At 55.4% G+C, this 17,821-nt stretch overlaps 4 protein-coding genes across 4 annotated transcripts; 3 read left to right on the top strand and 1 right to left on the bottom strand.

The window, feature by feature from the left end:
* Nucleotides 1–200: 200 nt before the first annotated feature.
* ASPVEDRAFT_34283 (uncharacterized protein) lies at nucleotides 201–7,305 on the top strand (the record flags this gene model as incomplete). Its single annotated transcript, XM_040810843.1, has 7 exons — nucleotides 201–337; nucleotides 382–409; nucleotides 440–546; nucleotides 795–6,085; nucleotides 6,153–6,638; nucleotides 6,695–6,816; nucleotides 6,868–7,305. 7 exons carry the CDS (start codon nucleotides 201–203, stop codon nucleotides 7,303–7,305), a joined length of 6,609 nt encoding a protein of 2,202 aa, XP_040673870.1.
* An 867-nt stretch (nucleotides 7,306–8,172) lies between these two features.
* Nucleotides 8,173–8,869, top strand: ASPVEDRAFT_47317 (uncharacterized protein). Its single transcript, XM_040813750.1, has one exon. It carries the CDS (start codon nucleotides 8,383–8,385, stop codon nucleotides 8,617–8,619), a length of 237 nt encoding a protein of 78 aa, XP_040673869.1. The 5' UTR covers nucleotides 8,173–8,382; the 3' UTR covers nucleotides 8,620–8,869.
* On the top strand, nucleotides 8,388–11,116 carry ASPVEDRAFT_47316 (Zn(II)2Cys6 transcription factor domain-containing protein). Its single transcript, XM_040813749.1, has one exon. The coding sequence runs from the start codon at nucleotides 8,851–8,853 to the stop codon at nucleotides 10,636–10,638; it is 1,788 nt and encodes a 595-aa protein (XP_040673868.1). The 5' UTR covers nucleotides 8,388–8,850; the 3' UTR covers nucleotides 10,639–11,116.
* Nucleotides 11,117–11,571: 455 nt separating this feature from the next.
* ASPVEDRAFT_143764 (uncharacterized protein) lies at nucleotides 11,572–16,824 on the bottom strand (the record flags this gene model as incomplete). The annotated part of the gene is made up of 2 exons (XM_040807941.1): nucleotides 11,572–15,938; nucleotides 16,011–16,824. 2 exons carry the CDS (start codon nucleotides 16,822–16,824, stop codon nucleotides 11,572–11,574), a joined length of 5,181 nt encoding a protein of 1,726 aa, XP_040673867.1.
* Between the last annotated feature and the right edge of the window lie 997 nt (nucleotides 16,825–17,821).

Here is a 17,821-nt window from a genome sequence, read left to right as displayed (position 1 = left end):
AAAGACAGGGAACTGCTGTTGCTCGAATTTCTCTCACTCCCACTCCTGTGCTCTCTGACCCGGCCTTACTAGTCCTCAGTCCAAGCGCGCAAGCACCGGCTCCATAGTCCAGCACTAGTCCATGTAAGCAACCAGCACAATAGACCCAGACCAAAACCAGAAGAAACGGCGAAGAATGGGCTGGCTGAATGTGATCCTTCATGCCAACAGCGAGCCAAGCCATGTATGCAGATATTAGCCTCAGGAATGAAGGATCTAGCCCCCGCCTGCTGCGCAACGGGCGTATCGGTTTCGATCAGCCACGATGCGTAATAACCGCTAGGAAGTTAGGTTATTGGTTTGTATAAACCGTAATGACTGCTAAACGGTAATGACCGCTAGGAAGAACAGTGTCGGTATGGTGGGTAAGGTTCGTATACGGATTATTGGGGCAATGTAGGGTTACAGTCGACCGCCCCCAAGCAAGGCTCTGATGGGTTCCCAACAACCTCCTTCGATGGAAATAGCCTCGTGGCTACGGCTGGGCGCAGTTAATATCGAGAACAGGTTTGTCTCAGCTTGGCTAACTCTGCGAGAGAAAAGACTAAGTCCTGAAACCCGTTTCTATATCATCCCAGCGAGCAGGCCTGGGCTTCTAAGTCCTGTAGGCGCGAGTCTGAGCTGCCCAGAGCCAGCATCTTCACTCTTTCACTAATCATTCTCTTTCTTCTGTGTATGGCTATTCTGTCTTTTCTCCAGATCTGATTATTCGCTTTCTTTCTTCTGTTCCTGTTCCCTTGTGTAACCATGTTTAGCTTCTCTCATCCCGCTATAGACCTGGCTTCCAAGATGAAGTCAAGCCCGCTCATAGCAGGCGGCAGCTCGTCTGCATCCTCGGAAGATCTCTTCTCTCCCCCAATAATGGAGGACTTGGATACTCCCATGACCGAGTATCCCATGGGATCGCCTCCCCGCATGCCCTACCGCGGTGAGGACATTGAGATCGCATTCCTCCGATCAGAAGCCTCCATCAAAAAATCCTCCCTGTTCAACGACAAGTTCGCAGCTACGCTGGACGACCTGAGGGCACGACCTATCGACAGTGCCTCTCTCATTGAAAAGCTCCAGAGTGTGACCCGTTCCGTGCGCGAGATCCTCGATGGTGGCCACCAGCTGGTGCACGAGGACGGCCCACAGGAGATTCTCAAGCAGTTTGTGCGCGTCGTCAACAAACATCTCTGCCAGGATGAAGACATCCACACCGTCCTGGCGCCATTGGCTCTCGAGCCTGAAGAGAAGTTTCGCATCATTCAGACCTATTACCAAGCGATCAGTGTGACCCAGTTCGTGTCCCCGAAGTGGACCAGCGGTCTACTCTCAGATGCCCTCGTCCGTCGGGCAAACATTGTGACGGTGTTCAACGGTCAGGGGGTGGAGGGCTACTTCAGTGAGCTGCAGCATCTCTATGACACATATGGCGGACAGCTGGCCGAGCCCCTGTATGCTATGAGCAAACAGCTCAAGGGGTTTGCGTCGGATGTCCGCGCCCAAGATGTGTATCCCCATGGCCTGGATGTCATCAGCTGGCTCGAGAACCCAGGTTCGCGCCCATCCGCCGACTATCTGCTCTCTGCGCCTGTCAGCCAGCCTTTGATCGGCCTTGTGCAGCTTCTCAATTATGCCGTCACCTGCAAGATCCTCAACAAGTCCCCCGGCGAGTTCGCCCGTCACCTCAGCGGTGCCGCCGGTCACTCCCAGGGCATCGTCGTCGCAGCGCTGCTGGCCACCGTCGTTTCGTGGCCTACATTCTTCGACACCGCAAGCACCGCGCTTCAAGTGCTGTTCTGGATTGGGTGCCGTTCGCAACAGTGCTACGCATCCAACTCCATCCCCCCATCACTGGTCGATCAGTCCGAGCGCCTGAGCCCGATGCTCAGCGTCAAGGGCGCTTCGCATGAGTCTTTACTCAAGTATCTTGACGAGCACAACCGACATCTCCCCGCCGCACAGCAGGGCTCTCTCGCTCTGATCAACGGCCGGCAACAGTTCGTAGTGGCCGGCAACCCTCTCTCACTCTACGCCTTCGCCAACAAGCTGCGCGCGGCCTCCAACAACTCCAGCTCCTCCACCAACACAGCCCGCGTGCCGTTCAGCCAACGGCCCCTGTTGATCACTGCGCGCTTCCTCCCCATCTCAGTTCCCTTCCATACCAGCCTCCTGGAGGATGCCGAGGCCCAGATCCTGGAAGACCTCCGCTCCGTCCACGTCCCCGGGAACAGCCTACTCTTTCCTGTCCTGCGTACTGATAACGGGGCCGACCTCCGCGAGTTCGACAATCTGATCCCCGAGCTCGTACACATGGTCGTCTGCGGCATCGTCGACTGGGAGCGAGCCACACGCTTCCCCTCCGCCACTCACTTCCTCGACTTTGGCCCCGGCCGCGAGACCGGAATTGGGGCGCTACTGGCCTCCGCAAAAGCCGGCACCGCTGCACGCGTAATTCTCTCTACCACCCTTACCGGCCCCAGCAAGAAGACGCTCGGCTACATGCCCGAGCTGCTCAGCCGGCGCTGCCCCGTGGTCTACAACACCAGTTGGGAACAAGACTTTTCTCCGCGACTCGTCCGCGTCGGCGACGACATCCTCCTTGACACCAAGTTCTCCCGCGCGTTGGGTCTGCCCCCCGTCATGGTAGCTGGCATGACCCCGACTACAGTCTCGCCGGACTTCGTCGCTGAGGTCATCAACGCGAACTATCACACCGAAATTGCCGGCGGCGGTTACCATGACGCAGCCGGCATGCGCTCAGCCCTTACCCGGCTCGTGAACCTCATTCCCGCCGGCCGCGGCATAACTGTCAACCTGATCTACGCGAATCCGCGAGCAATGGGCTGGCAGATTCCGCTACTCGCACAGCTTCGGCAAGAGGGCTTCCCCATTACAGGGCTTACAATCGGCGCCGGCGTGCCCTCTCCCGACATCGCCAGCGAGTATATCCACGACCTCGGCCTGAGCCATATCTCTTTCAAGCCGGGCTCCAAAGAAGCAATTGACAATGTGCTACGCATTGCAGAATCTAATCCCGATTTCCCCATTATCCTGCAGTGGACCGGTGGACGCGCGGGCGGACATCACTCGTACGAGGATTTCCATGAACCCATCCTGGACCGGTACGCGCAGATCAGGGCCTACCCGAACCTCATCCTAGTCGCGGGAAGTGGGTTTGGAGGGAGCGAGGATACCTTTCCGTATCTCACTGGTTCATGGTCCACGGCTCTGGGATACGCGGCTATGCCCTTCGATGGTGTTCTTGTTGGCAGCCGCGTCATGGCTGCCAAGGAGGCGCGCACTAGTCCTGCTGTGAAGCAGGCGATTGTTGATATCCCCGGGGTGCCGGACTCCCAGTGGGAGGGTACGTACAAGAAAGCAACCGGGGGGATTATCACGGTGAAGTCTGAAATGGGCGAGCCGATCCACAAGCTTGCGACGCGTGGGGTTCTGCTGTGGGCGGAGCTCGATAAGGAGGTGTTTTCCCTCCCTGCAGCGCAGCAAGTCGAGGAGATGCAGAGGCGCAAGGGCTCGTTGATGAAGCGGCTAAATGCCGATTTCCAGAAGGTATGGTTTGGCATCGACGAGCAGGGAAACCCCGTGGAGATTTCCGAGATGACCTACGCGGAGGTCCTCATACGGGCTGTTGATCTGCTCTATCTCAAGGATCAGCAGGCCTGGATTGACCCCTCGTACCGGTCCTTCATGGCTGACTTCATCCGCTGCGTCGAGAACCGCCTGAGCGCGCGCCAGCCTCGCCCTCGTGCGGTTTTCCAGTCCACGTCGCAGCTGGACCGCCCCCAGGCCTTGCTGAGCGAGTTCCTGCAGTCTTATCCGGCAGCCCTAGAAGACGTGATCGTCCGCGAGGACGAGGACCAGCTGTTAAAGCTGTACAAGCAGCCTGGGCGCAAGCCCCTGCCGTTCATCGTTGCGCTAGACGAGTCCTTCGAGTACTGGTTCAAGAAGGATTCGCTGTGGCAGTCTGAGAGACTGGAGGCCGTCATAGGCCAAGATGTCGGGCGGATCTGTGTCTTGCACGGCCCAGTGGCGGCGAAATACACCAAAGTTGCGGATGAACCGGTGAAACAGATCCTTGATAACATCCATAAACCACATGTTCAGGCACTCCTGAAGCAGCAGTATGCCGGGGACGAGAGACGAGTTCCGACTCTGGATTACCTGTACTCTGCGGGAACACTGTCTCCCGTTTTATCTACTCAGGACGAGCAGCTGGTGCCGCATGTCAAGCACAGTCGTTCATATGATCCGCCGACCCTCGCGTACGATCTGGACGGCCCCGAGGATAACCTGCCGACGGAGATGCAGTGGCTAGCTCTCCTCGGCGGGACGAAGCCGTCCTGGCGAAAGGCACTGCTGACGCTAAACGAGATCGTGCAGGGGAAGACGCTCGTGAGGAATCCCATTAAAGGCCTCTTCGCTCCTCGCGCCGGCTTCTCCGTGCGTATCATTAAACCCGGACAGCCCCAGAAGACGGTCATCCTGATGCGGCAGAAAAACATCCAGGGACAGGAGAAGGACGAAGCGACTGCAGAAATCCGAGCTTTGTCTGCTTCAGAGATCATGTTGACTCTGCGAGCTCCTATGACTGGGGGCAGTGCTGGCAACCCTCCGGTCAATTTGGTGATGTACTTCACCTACAAGCCGACGTACGGCAGTAATCCAATCCACGAGGTTATGGATACGCGCAACCAGCGCATTAGCCGTTTTTACGAACAGCTCTGGGTTGGCGACGCAGGGGATGATGGATTGAGCCTGCAAAAATGGGCCGGCGACGTGCAAGTGCTGACTCGCGAAGCGATCTTAGACTTCACCAAGGCCATCGACAACCGGAACAGCGCATGCAACGGGAAAAAGAAATCCAAGTTGCTTGCGCCGCTTGACATGGCAATTGTGGTTGCGTGGAAGCCGCTGATGCGCTGTCTCTTTACGGACGCGGTCAACGGCGATATCCTCAAGCTCCTGCATTTGAAGAACGATTTCCGAGTCATTGAGAACGCGAGCCCTATGCGCGAGGGCGATTTATTGTCTTCGACAGCGGAGATTCTGTCGATTCGAATCCGCCCGGACTCGGGGAAGGTGGTTCGCGCGGTTGCTACGATCTCCAGGGAGGGCACGCCCATCATCACCGTCGCCAGTGAGTTCATCCTCCAGGGCCGGTATGAAGACTACCACAACACGTTCGAGACAAAAGATGAACAGGTATACAAGCTGCCCTTGAAGTCGAAGCGAGATGTGGTTCTGCTGGCATCAAAGCCCTGGTTTCGCATCGCCGCGGCCGACCTCAGCCTCGACGACCACCTGGACGACGAGCTCACTTTCCGGCTGAAAAGCTCGTACCATTTCCGCGACGCCAACACGTACAGCCAGATAGAAACCTGCGGAACCGTCAGCTGCGCTGTAGGGAACAAGGACATGACTATAGGAACAGTGATGTTGAAGAGCAACTCGCACTTCCTCAAGAACCCCGTCATCGACTTCCTGACCCGTCGGGGATTTGCCTACGATGAGGTCAAGTCGCTTCCTAATGCTGTGCCCTTGGCTGCAGACGTCCGCATTGAGATGCCCAAGTCCAGTGATCAGTACGCTGCCGCCTCGGGTGACAGCAACCCGATCCACCTGTCGCGGGCGTTTGCGCGGTACGCAGGCCACCAGGACGGTCGGGTCATCCACGGCATGCAGACTAGTGGTCTGGTCCGGGGCGTCGTGGAGTTGCATGCGGCAGGAAACGATCCGCGGCGCATGAAGGCCTGGTCCGCTTCTTTCAAGGGCAAAGTGTGCCCCGGCGAGACTCTCCTCGTGGATATCAGCCACACGGGGATGAACAACGGCCGTTTGATTGTTGTTGCTACTGCACGGTCGGAAACATCCGGAGTGGAAGTGTTCCGCGCAACGGCTGAAGTGGCCCAGAAGCCAGGGGCCTACCTGTTCACGGGCCAGGGCAGCCAGAAGCCGGCGATGGGGATGGATCTATACGAGACTAGCCAGGCCGCACGCGATGTGTGGCACACGGCCGAGCAGTTCTTCGTGAACACCTACGGTAGCTACCTCCTATCCCGATGTTACCTGGAACCATATCCGAGAACAATGATACTAACAGCATGCAGGCATCTCGATTCTCGAGATCGTCCGGAACAACCCCAAGGAGTACACCGTGCACTTTGGGGGCAGCCGCGGCAAAGCCATCCGCGAGAACTATATCTCGCTGGACTTTGAAGTGGTCAACGAGCAGGGCGAGATCGAGTCAGTGCGCGCGTTCCAGGAGATCACCCCCAGCTCGCGCTCCTTCACCTACACCTCCTCCGGTGGTCTGCTGCACGAGACGATCTTCACGCAGCCCGCGCTGGTGGTCATGGAGCTGGCGCGGTTCCACGACATGCGCGCTCGCGGTCTGATCAACGAGGACAGCTGCTATGCCGGACACTCGCTGGGCGAGTATGCCGCGCTCGCTGCCATGGGTGAGGTCTTCACAGTAGAGGGAGTCACCGCCGCAGTCTTCTATCGCGGTCTGACCATGCAGAAGTCCATCGAGCTGGACCGATCTGGCCGGGACTACTCCATGGTTGCGGCGAACCCGAGCCGGGTTTCCAAGAGTACGTCCCCCGTTCTCCCTTTTCCCCCTTTACTATCGAATGCATTGATCTGACAGACGCAGACCTCTCCGAATCCGATCTCTGCGACATTGTCGACTCGGTCGAGGCCGCAACCGGGGGTCTCTGCGAGATCGTCAACTTCAACGTCGAGTCTACACAGTACGTTTGTGCTGGCGATGTATGTGGACCCCGTCTGCCACCGTCTGCCATCATACTAACAACTCCCCAGCTCCGCAGCCTCGACTGCCTTGCCGGTGTCCTGGACTCCCTCGTTGCGCACCCCGAATACCTCACCTCACTCGAAACTCTCAAATCCTCCGTCCCGACCATTGTCACCTCATGTCTCGCCCAGACCGACAAGAAGCCCACTCCGTTAGCTCTCCAACGCGGCAAAGCCACTATCCCTCTGAGAGTCAACGTCCCCTTCCACAGCAGTCTTCTGCGCCCAGGCGCCGACACCTTCCGTCGCGCCCTCCGCAAGGCTATTCCAGAGCACATGGTCCGGCCAGAGAAGTTGATAGGGAGATATATTCCGAATCTGACGGCGATGCCGTTTGAGCTGAGTAAGGGGTATTTTGAGGATGTTCTTGCCATTTCCGAGAGTCCGTTTGTGAGGGAGATCTTGGACAGGTGGGATGATAATAATATTGCTGTTGCCGTTTGTTAAATCAAATCATACTTATTGTTATGTTAGCCGTTTGATTCCATGGTCGAAATTGAAAATAATGAGTCTTGTCTTATAGTATAGATGCCGCAAGGTAAGAGCACGTGTCGGGCAAGCATACTCCCATCTGGACAAAGGGTCACTATGGCCAGACCCCATGGCCTGGCCTGCCCGGATCACACCTATATAGGGCTCGCCCGTAACATAAAGTTAGACATGGGTGCAAGAACAGCCATCCCAGCGCCACCACACCATGCTCAACGCCGGTAAAAAAAAAAAAACCACGTGTCGAAATCAAGGTCCAGAAGTTGGATCCATTAAATCATGGCTCAAGTGGGCAGGCAAAAAGAAGCAAACGAATGTGAGGTCCCCCGTGTCACGGCCCTACGTGCCGTGATCATGAGCCAGCATAGATTACAGCGATTGACCAGCCTTATCGCGTACACCGGTGTACACTGAACTGACTTCTGTCACCTACTGCCTACCAAAAATTAAGCGTCGTTTCGCGAAGACAACCCACAATCGATCTCTTCATGTACCTAATTCTCTTCTCTATGCTTAGCATTCTGAATATAAGCACCAGGATGGTCATTTGGATGTTCTGATTAGCTTGCCGTTTCACCCCGAGGGATCGAACCGGGAATTTCAGAACCAAAATCTGACATCTTGTTGATTTTCTGATACACCCAATTATTGGAAAATTGTCTAAAAAAAATAAACTGCAACAAACGAATGTATTAAATGTCCTGATCAATTAACGCAGCTTGTTTGGACAATCTAAGCTTTAAGAGCTTTCAAACTTCCAAAACTCCCAGAGGCTTCAGCAGAGCGATTCCATACAGGATGTTACCCTGTTATACGGGTCGATATGACCGGTCATACGCAATGTGGTATGTCAAAGAAGGTGCTGGGTGTTGAGTAGAAAGAGCCTGCTGACCGGTGCTTGGGGTCACGCTCAGAATATACTCCGGTACTGCCTAAGTTACTCTCAACCTTGCTTAGTCATTATTTAGTAAAAGCCAGATCTTGGACAAGAGGCAATGTCGGCCACCCATGAGACAGACACTGATTGCTTTCCACATGAGCCTCATGGTGCACGGAACGAAGCTGTGGATTTCACCTGTTCTGATCGTGCCGCTGGCCGTGATTTCTGAGACTCGATGGAATCCCGACTTGACCCCATTTCTGGACTCTGAGGGCGTCGTGTCTAACAAGGTCCAACCCGCTCTCATTCTTGGCGGGCTGGGGCCGGTTGGGGCGAGTTTCGTGGGACAGGTTAACAAGTCCAGACACTGTCAGCTTACAAGGATCACCTAACTAGCTGCAGAGGGGCCAGCTGACTAAGAGCAGGCTTGGATGGGACCATTCTAGCGTCATTGTCACGGCCATTGCCGCTGCTTACCTACCTGGGTTTTTCTTCGATGGCGCCTAGAGGCGGACCTGATCATGACAGGAAAGCGCCCGCCAGAATGGCTCCAGAGGACATCCAGGTCAGTACATTGAATGAAATGACCAGCAATCCTTCCTCGGTGCAGGGCCGGTCGCGAAATGGGTGCATCACTTGTCGGTGAGTTGGCTATCCCCAAGTCGCCGGGCGAAAGGATTAATGGCCGTAGCATCCGCCGGGTCAAATGTGATGAAGAACGGCCGCACTGTCGCCGATGTGAGTCGACGGGCCGCAGATGCGATGGATATATGCCTCCAACCACAAGGCAGCGACCGCAACAGCAAGCGGCGAAGGCAGGCTCCTCTGAGCTGCGTATCATCCAGCACACGCCGCAGGTGACCCAGCCCACGCAGCTGCGCATGTTCCCCGGCGTCGATACACTGCTCACGGAAGATGAATATCGGTCGCTTGAATTCTTCAACGTTCAAACGGTCTCGTGCTTTGGCGCCCGGGCAGGGGGCTGGCTGCTGACCGCCGCCTGCCAAAATCCCGCCATCCGGCGAGCTGCGATGGCCCTGGGGACTATGCATCGCGTGGTGTTGTATCACAGCAGAACGCCTCCGCACGACCACCGCAGGGGTATGCAGCTCGCCCTGCAGCAGTACAACTTGGCCATCCGGCAGGGACTGAAACTCCTCGCGGGCAGCAGCGACAGCTCGGGAGATGGAATCCTCTCCATATGCGTGCTCTTCTTCTGCTTGGACAGCCTCCAGGGCCACTTCCGATCGGCGTTGCGGCATGTTGGCTCGGGGCTGCGCATTCTCGCTCAGCGCCAACTGCGCGGGCAACGGGCGGAAAACACGCTGTTGCCACCGGACGTGATCCAGTCGTTGTTCGCCGCCCTGGAGGCCCAGATTCTGGAAATCGATGGCCACTCGCCGCTTTTAGATGATGATGGGCTGCCAGTAAGGGGCGCCGGCCGGCCGGCGCCCCTTTGGACGCTCGAGGAGGCCCAAGATACCTTCCGAAGCATCTACAATGACTTCCTGCGCCTGTTAAGCTTCTCGGCAAGACTCGAAGATCCAATTGACGAGCTGGAGATGGCTCGGGTCATTGAGCAGGTAATGGCACGCAAACAGCAGGTGCAAACGGATCTCGACGCATGGTCGCTCGAGTTCGATTATTTCCTCGCCCACGTCTTCCACTGGGACAGCGCAGACCACCCATCGCAGCAATCGGTCCGAATGCTCCAGCTCTGGCGCACCATGCTGACGATGGTGCTGCATATGGGGTGGCCTCCCCAAGACACCGCTTGGGAGAGTCATCTTAGCGAGCTCAATACCATCCTCGATCTCGCCGAGCAGATCATCGTCATGTCGCCCCCTGTAGAACTAGAAACGTCGGTCGGCTCGACCTTCAGTCCCCGTGGGCACTATCGCGCCAGCAGCAGCCCCTGGGGTTCCCGCAGTCGCAGCATGTCCACGTCCTCGTCTGCGTCTCGCGATAACTCCCCTCCGACAACAACGTCACCGCCACCACAACTCAAACACGAAACAAACCTCCAATCCACCTACACGCCCATCCTCCCTCGCCCGTTCCACTCGTCACCCTCACGATTCTCCTTGGCCTTCGGCGTTCTCCCGGCGCTCTGGACAATCGCCACGCAATGCCGCGACTCCGGCGTACGCTACCGCGCCATCGACCTGATCGGGCGCAGCAAGCGCCGCGAAGGCGTCTGGGACTCAGATCTGCACTTTCGTCTGGCACTGCAACTTGCTCGTCGTGAAGAGCAAGCGGCGGGGCTTGATGCCGGCGCGGAGTATACCCACGCGCGTATCCCGCCTGAGGCGCGGGTGACGCTGGATGGGAGATTCGACGAGGGGCGGAAGGCGAAGATTCGCTATATTCGAGAGAATGTGAGGGTTGCGGAGGAGATTTTCCATTGGTGAAATAGTAACAAGAACAAAAGCACAATAGGATTTTTGTGTTCCTCACGCAGGAGTGAGACTTAAAAGGGGTCCCTGTGCCGAGCCTCGGCTCGGAGTTGTCGGTACCGTATATATCACACCACTGCAACTATCAAAATATCTCTATGCACTAGTAATACTGCCAGGAAAATATATAATAAAAGGGTAGTGTCACGTGCGAGCAGCTGTTACAGGTGCGATCCAGGCAGACCAGGCCATGGGGACTGATCATAGTGACCTTTTAGTCCAGTTAGGAGTATGCTTGCTCTGACACGTGCTCTTACAGTATACTTTTTAACTCTAGGCTGCAAAGCCTGCCCCAACCCGCCAGCCCGCCAAGACATGGATTAAATTGTACTTCCAAAGACCTACTAGGTTTTAGGCTACAGCAGAGTATTCTGCAGATATTTAGGTAACCTGCTGGTTTAGATCCTTATCTATATAAATTATTAAGTTTTAGGTTACCTATACTCTAAAGTTCCTGATCTTCGTACTTAGGCAAATATATATAATATGACCAATTTAGATTTTAGTATAGATATATAAATTGAAAAACAAAAATTCGGACTATAATGTTCACCCAAACTAGAATTTATTCAGAGAATGGTTCATCGTAATATAGATATATTTATCTACTCGCTGGAGATGGAAGAGACCTGAGCTGTTCACTCGCTTACTAGCATGCGCCAGTGTTCATCATAACCATGGGCGGACTAATCGGTCCTTTTTAGTGCCTTGCGAATATATGTTTTGGCACACAACCCTACCGACCATCAACCGCCCTTCTAAACCAAAAGTTTGAATATGTAAAATATCAATTTCTTCGATTCTGACATCATGTCCATAATAAGGATTAAGTCCTATCTATAAGACGTGCTGCAGCAGTATCTAATGCGAGTATAGACTGTAACCGCCCTAAACAACAGTAATACTCTTTTTCTCCCCCTCGCCCACGACCACATCGTGCCCAGTTACAAACAATCCAAAATCAAACTCTCTCCTGGCCCGCCCAATCCAGTATGGGAATATCAGTTTATCATAGTTGTCCACCGGCTCACTCGTCTCTCGTGTTGCTGTTATTATATCGGCTATGCTCACCTGCACCGTTGCCTGATGTTCGTGAACAACCAGTTCTTTATGGGCTGCCGGTGCATTGCCACCTGCATTAACATCTAGGACCTTCGCAGAAATATCCATGGCCAGGACATTGGTTGGAGTAAAGGTTAAAATGCCCTCCCAGCCTCCCTTCGTAGGAAGACAACGCATCTGGCAAGCGATGGAGCGGCACTTATCCAACACGGCCTGTGGCGAAGTGGGCTTCACGATCTTCTTGGTTAAACGGTGGGCAATAGTAGGGATGCCAAATTCCGCCGCAGCTCTCTGCAGCAGCCGTTCGCTCGCCCACTTGGAGGCAAGGTATCCCTGTTGCCCGTTTTGGGCGGGGGTCGCGCCGTCCGCGGCCATGCTCGCGAGTTCGCCGCTGGAAATGAAATGGATAGGGACGCGACGGCTGCTGGCGAGGGTGAGTGTGATCAAAGTCTTGGTACTGGCCACGTTGGCCTCTCTCACGACTTGGTAATCGTCCCACAAGGAACGGTTGGCACCGTTGTGGATCACTACGTCCGCGATTGTGGCAAGCGAGGCGAAGGCAGAGGCGCTGAGTCCGAGGTATGGACTGCAGAGATCACCATCATGCAATGTCAGATTGGGATGGGGGTCGGGAAGAGGGCGTTTGCTGCCCACTCTGGAGCGTACGGCAACTGCGTGGATGTGAGCCACCTTAGGGTCAGCGACGAGGAGCCGCAGGATTTCTCTGCCTAGAAAGCTGGTTACCCCAGTGAGGACAACAGTGAGGCCGCTTTTCTGCACGGATGCACTCGGTGGAACTGCAGGTGGTAGCTGAAAGGCGACAATATCGTCGATGGATGTTTCAGCTTCCCAATCGATGGCGTTCGTTTGCCTCACGGCTTCGGCTGTCACGGCCATTGCACCTAGGGTGCTGTGCTCGAACAGTTCGACCAGCGGTACCACCGCCCCGAGCTCCTCATGAAGCATTGCCTGAAGCTTGACCAGCAGCACGGAGCTTCCGCCTACCATGAAAAAGTCAGTCCCGCTGTCGATGTCAGACATGTTGATAAAGCCTTCATCGTTTAGGACTTTGCTCCATGTATTCCGCATTGCCGATTCCGCAGGCGTCAATAACGTATTGCTGGGGCTGGCTGGGTTACTAGTCTGCGAAACCCTGGGGAGAGGCAACGATTCAACCGCCCTGCGGTCGAACTTGCCGTGGATATTGAGCGGAAGCTGCTCAACTGGAACGAAAAGCGCGGGGCACATATACTGCGGTAGCGGCAAACGAAACTTCATCTGCTTCAAGAACTGATCCACGTCGCCGTGGAACTGCGGAGAGAAAACAACATGAGCAGCTAGGAATTGGTCCTTCTCCCCACGGGCAGACACGACGACATGGTCCAATAGCCCATTTGCCACTTCGAGAATGGTGCTCTCGATGTCGCCGAGCTCGATACGAAGACCACGAAGCTTCACCTGCGTGTCGCCATCAAGCCGGCCCTGGATGACCAGGCTGCCGTCGCTGAGGAGATGGCCCCGGTCGAAGGTCCGATACGCTCGGGTCCATCCCTGGCTGAGATATTCGGGGCGAGCAAACGGGTTGCGAATGAACTTCTCTTCGTTCAAGGAGTCCATATTCAGATATCCCATGCAGGGCCCTGCGCCTCCAATGAGTATCTCACCGGAAACGCCGCGCGGCACACATCGCATCTTCTTGTCTACGATGTAAACACTGTAGTTTGGCAGTGACTCGCCAACGGGATAGATATTCCCTGGTGGCGCTGATCCTTCGTCCTTGTAGTCAATCTCGCACTTGTGCGAGGAGATGGTGATTTCGCCCGGCCCATAGGAGTTGAACAGACGTAGTTGCGGCAGCTCTAGAGCTCGAAACCTTTGAGCCAACGAAGTTGTCAAGTGCTCGCCACCACCAAAGGCAAACAACCAGGTCGAGGCTCGGGACAGTGAATCGGAACCGTACTGAAGCCAGGTGGAATATTCTGACGGCGTCGCTTTCGTGTAGGTGACCTGCTCGTCTACTATCAGTTTCGTCAACGAGACTGGATCGCCGCGGAGGGAGCGCGAGACAACAATGACGCGGCCACCGTTGCAAAGCCCAACCAGCATCTGATCCAGCGAGTGGTTGAAAGTCATTGCCCCTTGTTGAAGGGCAGTCTCTGCACCAAGCTGCCATCGCTTCGTGTATCCTTCCACTTCGTTTCGCAGACTGGAATGCCGAAGCTGGATGCCCTTTGGCCGGCCCGTGGTGCCGCTGGTATAGAGGATTGTGCATCGGGCCTGGGGATCTGATTTGTTCTCGACCACCGTTGAGATCTCGGTGTCAGCATTCTGGTGGGAGATGTTGAGCACCTGCGCGGCTGGGAATCCTAGGGCTTCAACCTCTGCCGCCGTATTGTCCTGGCAGATGATGACGCGCGGCTGGCAATCCTGAACCATGCTCGCCAGTCGCGCAACGGGGTTCCTCAGGTCGAGCGGGACATAAACCAGGTTCACCTTCCATATAGCCAACATGGAACACACCCAGTCTGCGGTGGGCTGCATGAACAGACAGACTGGTGAGCCAGGGGCGACGCGAAGCTCAAGAAGTCTGGCTGCCAGCAGAGTGGTCCGGTCAGCCAGCCCCTTGTATGTGAGCTCCCGGCCTTCTGTGTCCTTTACTGCAATACGATCCGGGTATTTGTCCGAAACCTCATCAACTCTCCGGGAGATCGTCTCTGGCCATGCCGTGGCTAACAATGGGCCTTCCCCGAGCTTGATGGCGTGCTCCGCCTCCGATTGGTACATGGGGGTATCATCGACCGGTTGGCTGAAGTCTGTCGCCAGGGCTTCAACGAGCTCCATGAACCCACGCGCGATAAGCTCAGCTGCTTTACGATCATACAGGGAGCTTTGAGCGCGGACGTTGACGATAGCTCCACCGTCTGCAGACTCCCCGATCAGAAGCGTCAGGTCATACGCCGTTTGGGCCGGTAGGATTCTCTCGGCCACCATGTCAATGTCTCCAAGCTTGTAATTGTCGCCGGTCTGCGGTTGCCAGTCGATTAGAACCTGGAAAAGGGGACTGTACGCTGTTGATCGAGCGGCGCCCAGCTCATCAAGCAGCTTATCAAAGGGTACGCTTGAGTTCTGGAGGGCCTTGTAGGCTTTGTCCCGCGTGGCCGTGAGCACCTCGCCAAATGACTGACCCTCAATGCCGGACTGAAATCGGAGTGGCAGCAGGTTGAGCAAAAACCCAACGATCCCTGCGTTGGCGGCATCGAATCTGTTGGACTCCGCAACGCCAATGCAGAAGTCGTCAACGCCGGTGAGACGAGCGAGGAAGATGCGGAGGACAGCGAGAAAGAAATGGAAGGGAGATGCCCGGTGCTTTCTGCAAGCTGCCTTGATCGTACGCATTGTCGCGGGCCCGACATCCGACCTGATATCATATAGATCGTACTTCTTCAGCGCCTGCCGTACTCCGGTCGACGCCATCGGAAGTAAGGGCAGAGGAGCCGGCATCTGCTCAAGCTCCGTTTTCCAATACGCCAGCTCGCGATCCATCTCTCCCTTCTCATACGCCGCCCGTTGTGCGGCAGCAAAGTCCGTATACTGCCTCGGACGGGGGGGAAGCGGCTGTTTCGAGTATGCTAGCCCTAGCTCATGAAGGAAGATGTGGAAACTTGCCGCATCCAACGCCATATGGTGCCACCCAATAAGCAGGAGGGATTTATTCGCAGCTGTAGTGATGAGGCGAATCCGTGCAAGCTCTCCGCTCTCCAGGCTGTACACATGGTTACGAATATTGGTAACCTCGCTCATCACGTCTTCATCGTCTCCTACCCGACACTTCTCCAGCCGAAGAGGGCAATATTCAAGAATGGCTTGATACGGATTCTTGCCCTCATCCGTCTCCGTCAAATAGCAAGTTCTCAGCGTTTCGTGTCTCATACCGACGAGGTGGATGGCAGCTTCAAGATCAGCTATCCGCGGCAGCGTGCCCATTTTGAACAGCAAGGTCACATTGTGTGAAGTCTTATCCTCGTGGAATTGATTGAGAAACCAGTAGCGCGTCTGTGCAAAGGACAGTCTCTCGAGTTTTGTATACACCATCTTATCCCTCTCGTGGCTATGGTTGCTGTCCGAGAGCGAGTTGCTGTCGGATTGAGAAGATGTCGGGGAGCCATCCCCCGAGGGATCCGACAGCCCTGTGTCTGGGGTACTTTGCACGGTAGATACTGGGCTGATGGCAGTCGGTGGTGTATCCTGGACAACATCGCCGTCACTGTCCTCGGTTCTTTGAGGCTGCTCGTCTTTGAGGCCTATCAGTAAGGCTGAATTCGAGGTGGCATGGTCTGCAAGGTCGCCAATGGATGCGCCGCCAAGGAGCTTCAAAGTTGGGATATCGACAGACAGCTCATTCGAGAACCAGGTTCTCAGGTCAATCGCCACGAGGGAATCAACCCCAAGCTCAACCATCAACGTATTTCGTGTGATGACCTCATCGCCAGAGACTTGAAGCCTCTTGCGAATCTCATTTATCAACATCCTCTCGACTATCTCACCTGCTGCTTCTAAGCTCGGTGCTAGTTCAAGTCGTAGATCGTCGGCTGCGCCATCACCAATCGGCTGGCGAGCCATGCCGTTGTTCTGGTGAAGGACAAGATGCCAAAGTCTGGGATCTTGAACCCAGGTCTGCTTCTGTTGTTGCGGGGAGATATGCCCCAATCCCGCAAGAATTTCACGGTTACAGCTGGAAGCGCCGGAGCCAGCCAGGATAGCCTCGCTGAGGGTTTCACCCAGATCGCGTTCGGACATGGGGAACCAGGATATGGAGTCATGGCAGTAGGGCGAGCGATTGTCACACCCAATGCCACGTACCTCTCCCGCATGGATTATACTACCGGCCAGTCCACGCTCTTTGCGCCGTTGTATAATACTAGACATGAACGCCGTCACGGTCGAATGAGCAGTATGTTCTGGGCGTCCAATTGATCCCGTCGCCGAACTCAACAAGAGGAAAAAGTCCAAGGTATTGTTTGAGAACGCTTCGTCCAGTTGAAGAATGCCCCGTACATTTTCGGCCACCGTACCCTGCATGTCGTCGATGGACCCTGCGGCAGAGGAGTTATGTACAGGGATAGTAGTCCCGCTGATTATGCCTGCTATAGGAGGCAGCGTGTCGCAAATCGTGCGACGTAGGTTCTGTATTGATGCTGGTTGGCTCCAGTCGCTGACGTGACCTTGTTAGCCTGTCGACAACAGGTTTGCCTCAACGGAAAATTGGGGATTGTATCACTCACATGCCCATGGCTGTCACTGTAGCCCCAGCGGTCAACATTTGGCCCAGCCAGACTTCGTCGATATCACGGTCGGAGCCCGCTACCACGATGGTGCCTGCCCCTCTGCTCACCATCCACTCGCACACAGCCTGAATGACATTACCCAACAGGTTGAGGACCAGATAAGTCTGGTCAGGGCGCAACTGGATATCACAGCTCGCTGGGTGGACTCTTACGTGGACCGCATCTGTCTTGGTCCAGTCTAAAATCTCTTCTCCATGAAGTTCGAATGTAGCGCCGGACAGACTCTGGATATCTAATGTGGGAATCTGTTGGGGGTGCACGAGATCCAGAGCCAGCTCTCCAGCTACTCGTAGCAGACTGTGTAGTGTGCCCCTCCCGGGCGTTGCGTGTTCGTCTGCAACGGCTATCGGACGATAAAAGGAGCCCACATATTCTTTACCGACATCTTGCGACACCAACGACCTAAGGCGCTCGAAGATCGAATTCGGACCTGGGCTTGCCTGGACAATCATCGAGAGATTCTGAGGAAGCTGTGACTTGAGCGCACGTCCGGTGCTAATTTCGTGGAATAGGATGGTGTCAGAGGAGGCTGCGTGCGATTCGACAGTGCTGAACACGGCGGAAATGCCTCTGTCAGGGGCCTGGTGCAAGACTGCTTGTTTCAGACCCTCGGTGGGTTCATTAGGGTTACTTAGGGTTTAGGGTTAGGGTTAGGGTTAGGGTTAGGGTTAGGGTTAGGGTTAGGGTTAGGGTTAGGGTTAGGGTTAGGGTTAGGGTTAGGGTTAGGGTTA

The sequence above is a fragment of the Aspergillus versicolor genome, assembly GCF_001890125.1.
Source record: "Aspergillus versicolor CBS 583.65 unplaced genomic scaffold ASPVEscaffold_15, whole genome shotgun sequence".
Lineage (NCBI taxonomy): Eukaryota > Fungi > Ascomycota > Eurotiomycetes > Eurotiales > Aspergillaceae > Aspergillus > Aspergillus versicolor.
The sequence above is the reverse complement of the archived record's forward strand: the minus strand, read 5'-3'. Positions and strand labels throughout refer to the sequence as shown.

Excerpts from the sequence above, each read along its gene's own strand:
- ASPVEDRAFT_47316 (XM_040813749.1), top strand. The coding sequence starts at position 8,851 with ATGGGTGCATCACTTGTCGGTGAGTTGGCTATCCCCAAGTCGCCGGGC.
- ASPVEDRAFT_47317 (XM_040813750.1), top strand. The coding sequence starts at position 8,383 with ATGAGCCTCATGGTGCACGGAACGAAGCTGTGGATTTCACCTGTTCTG.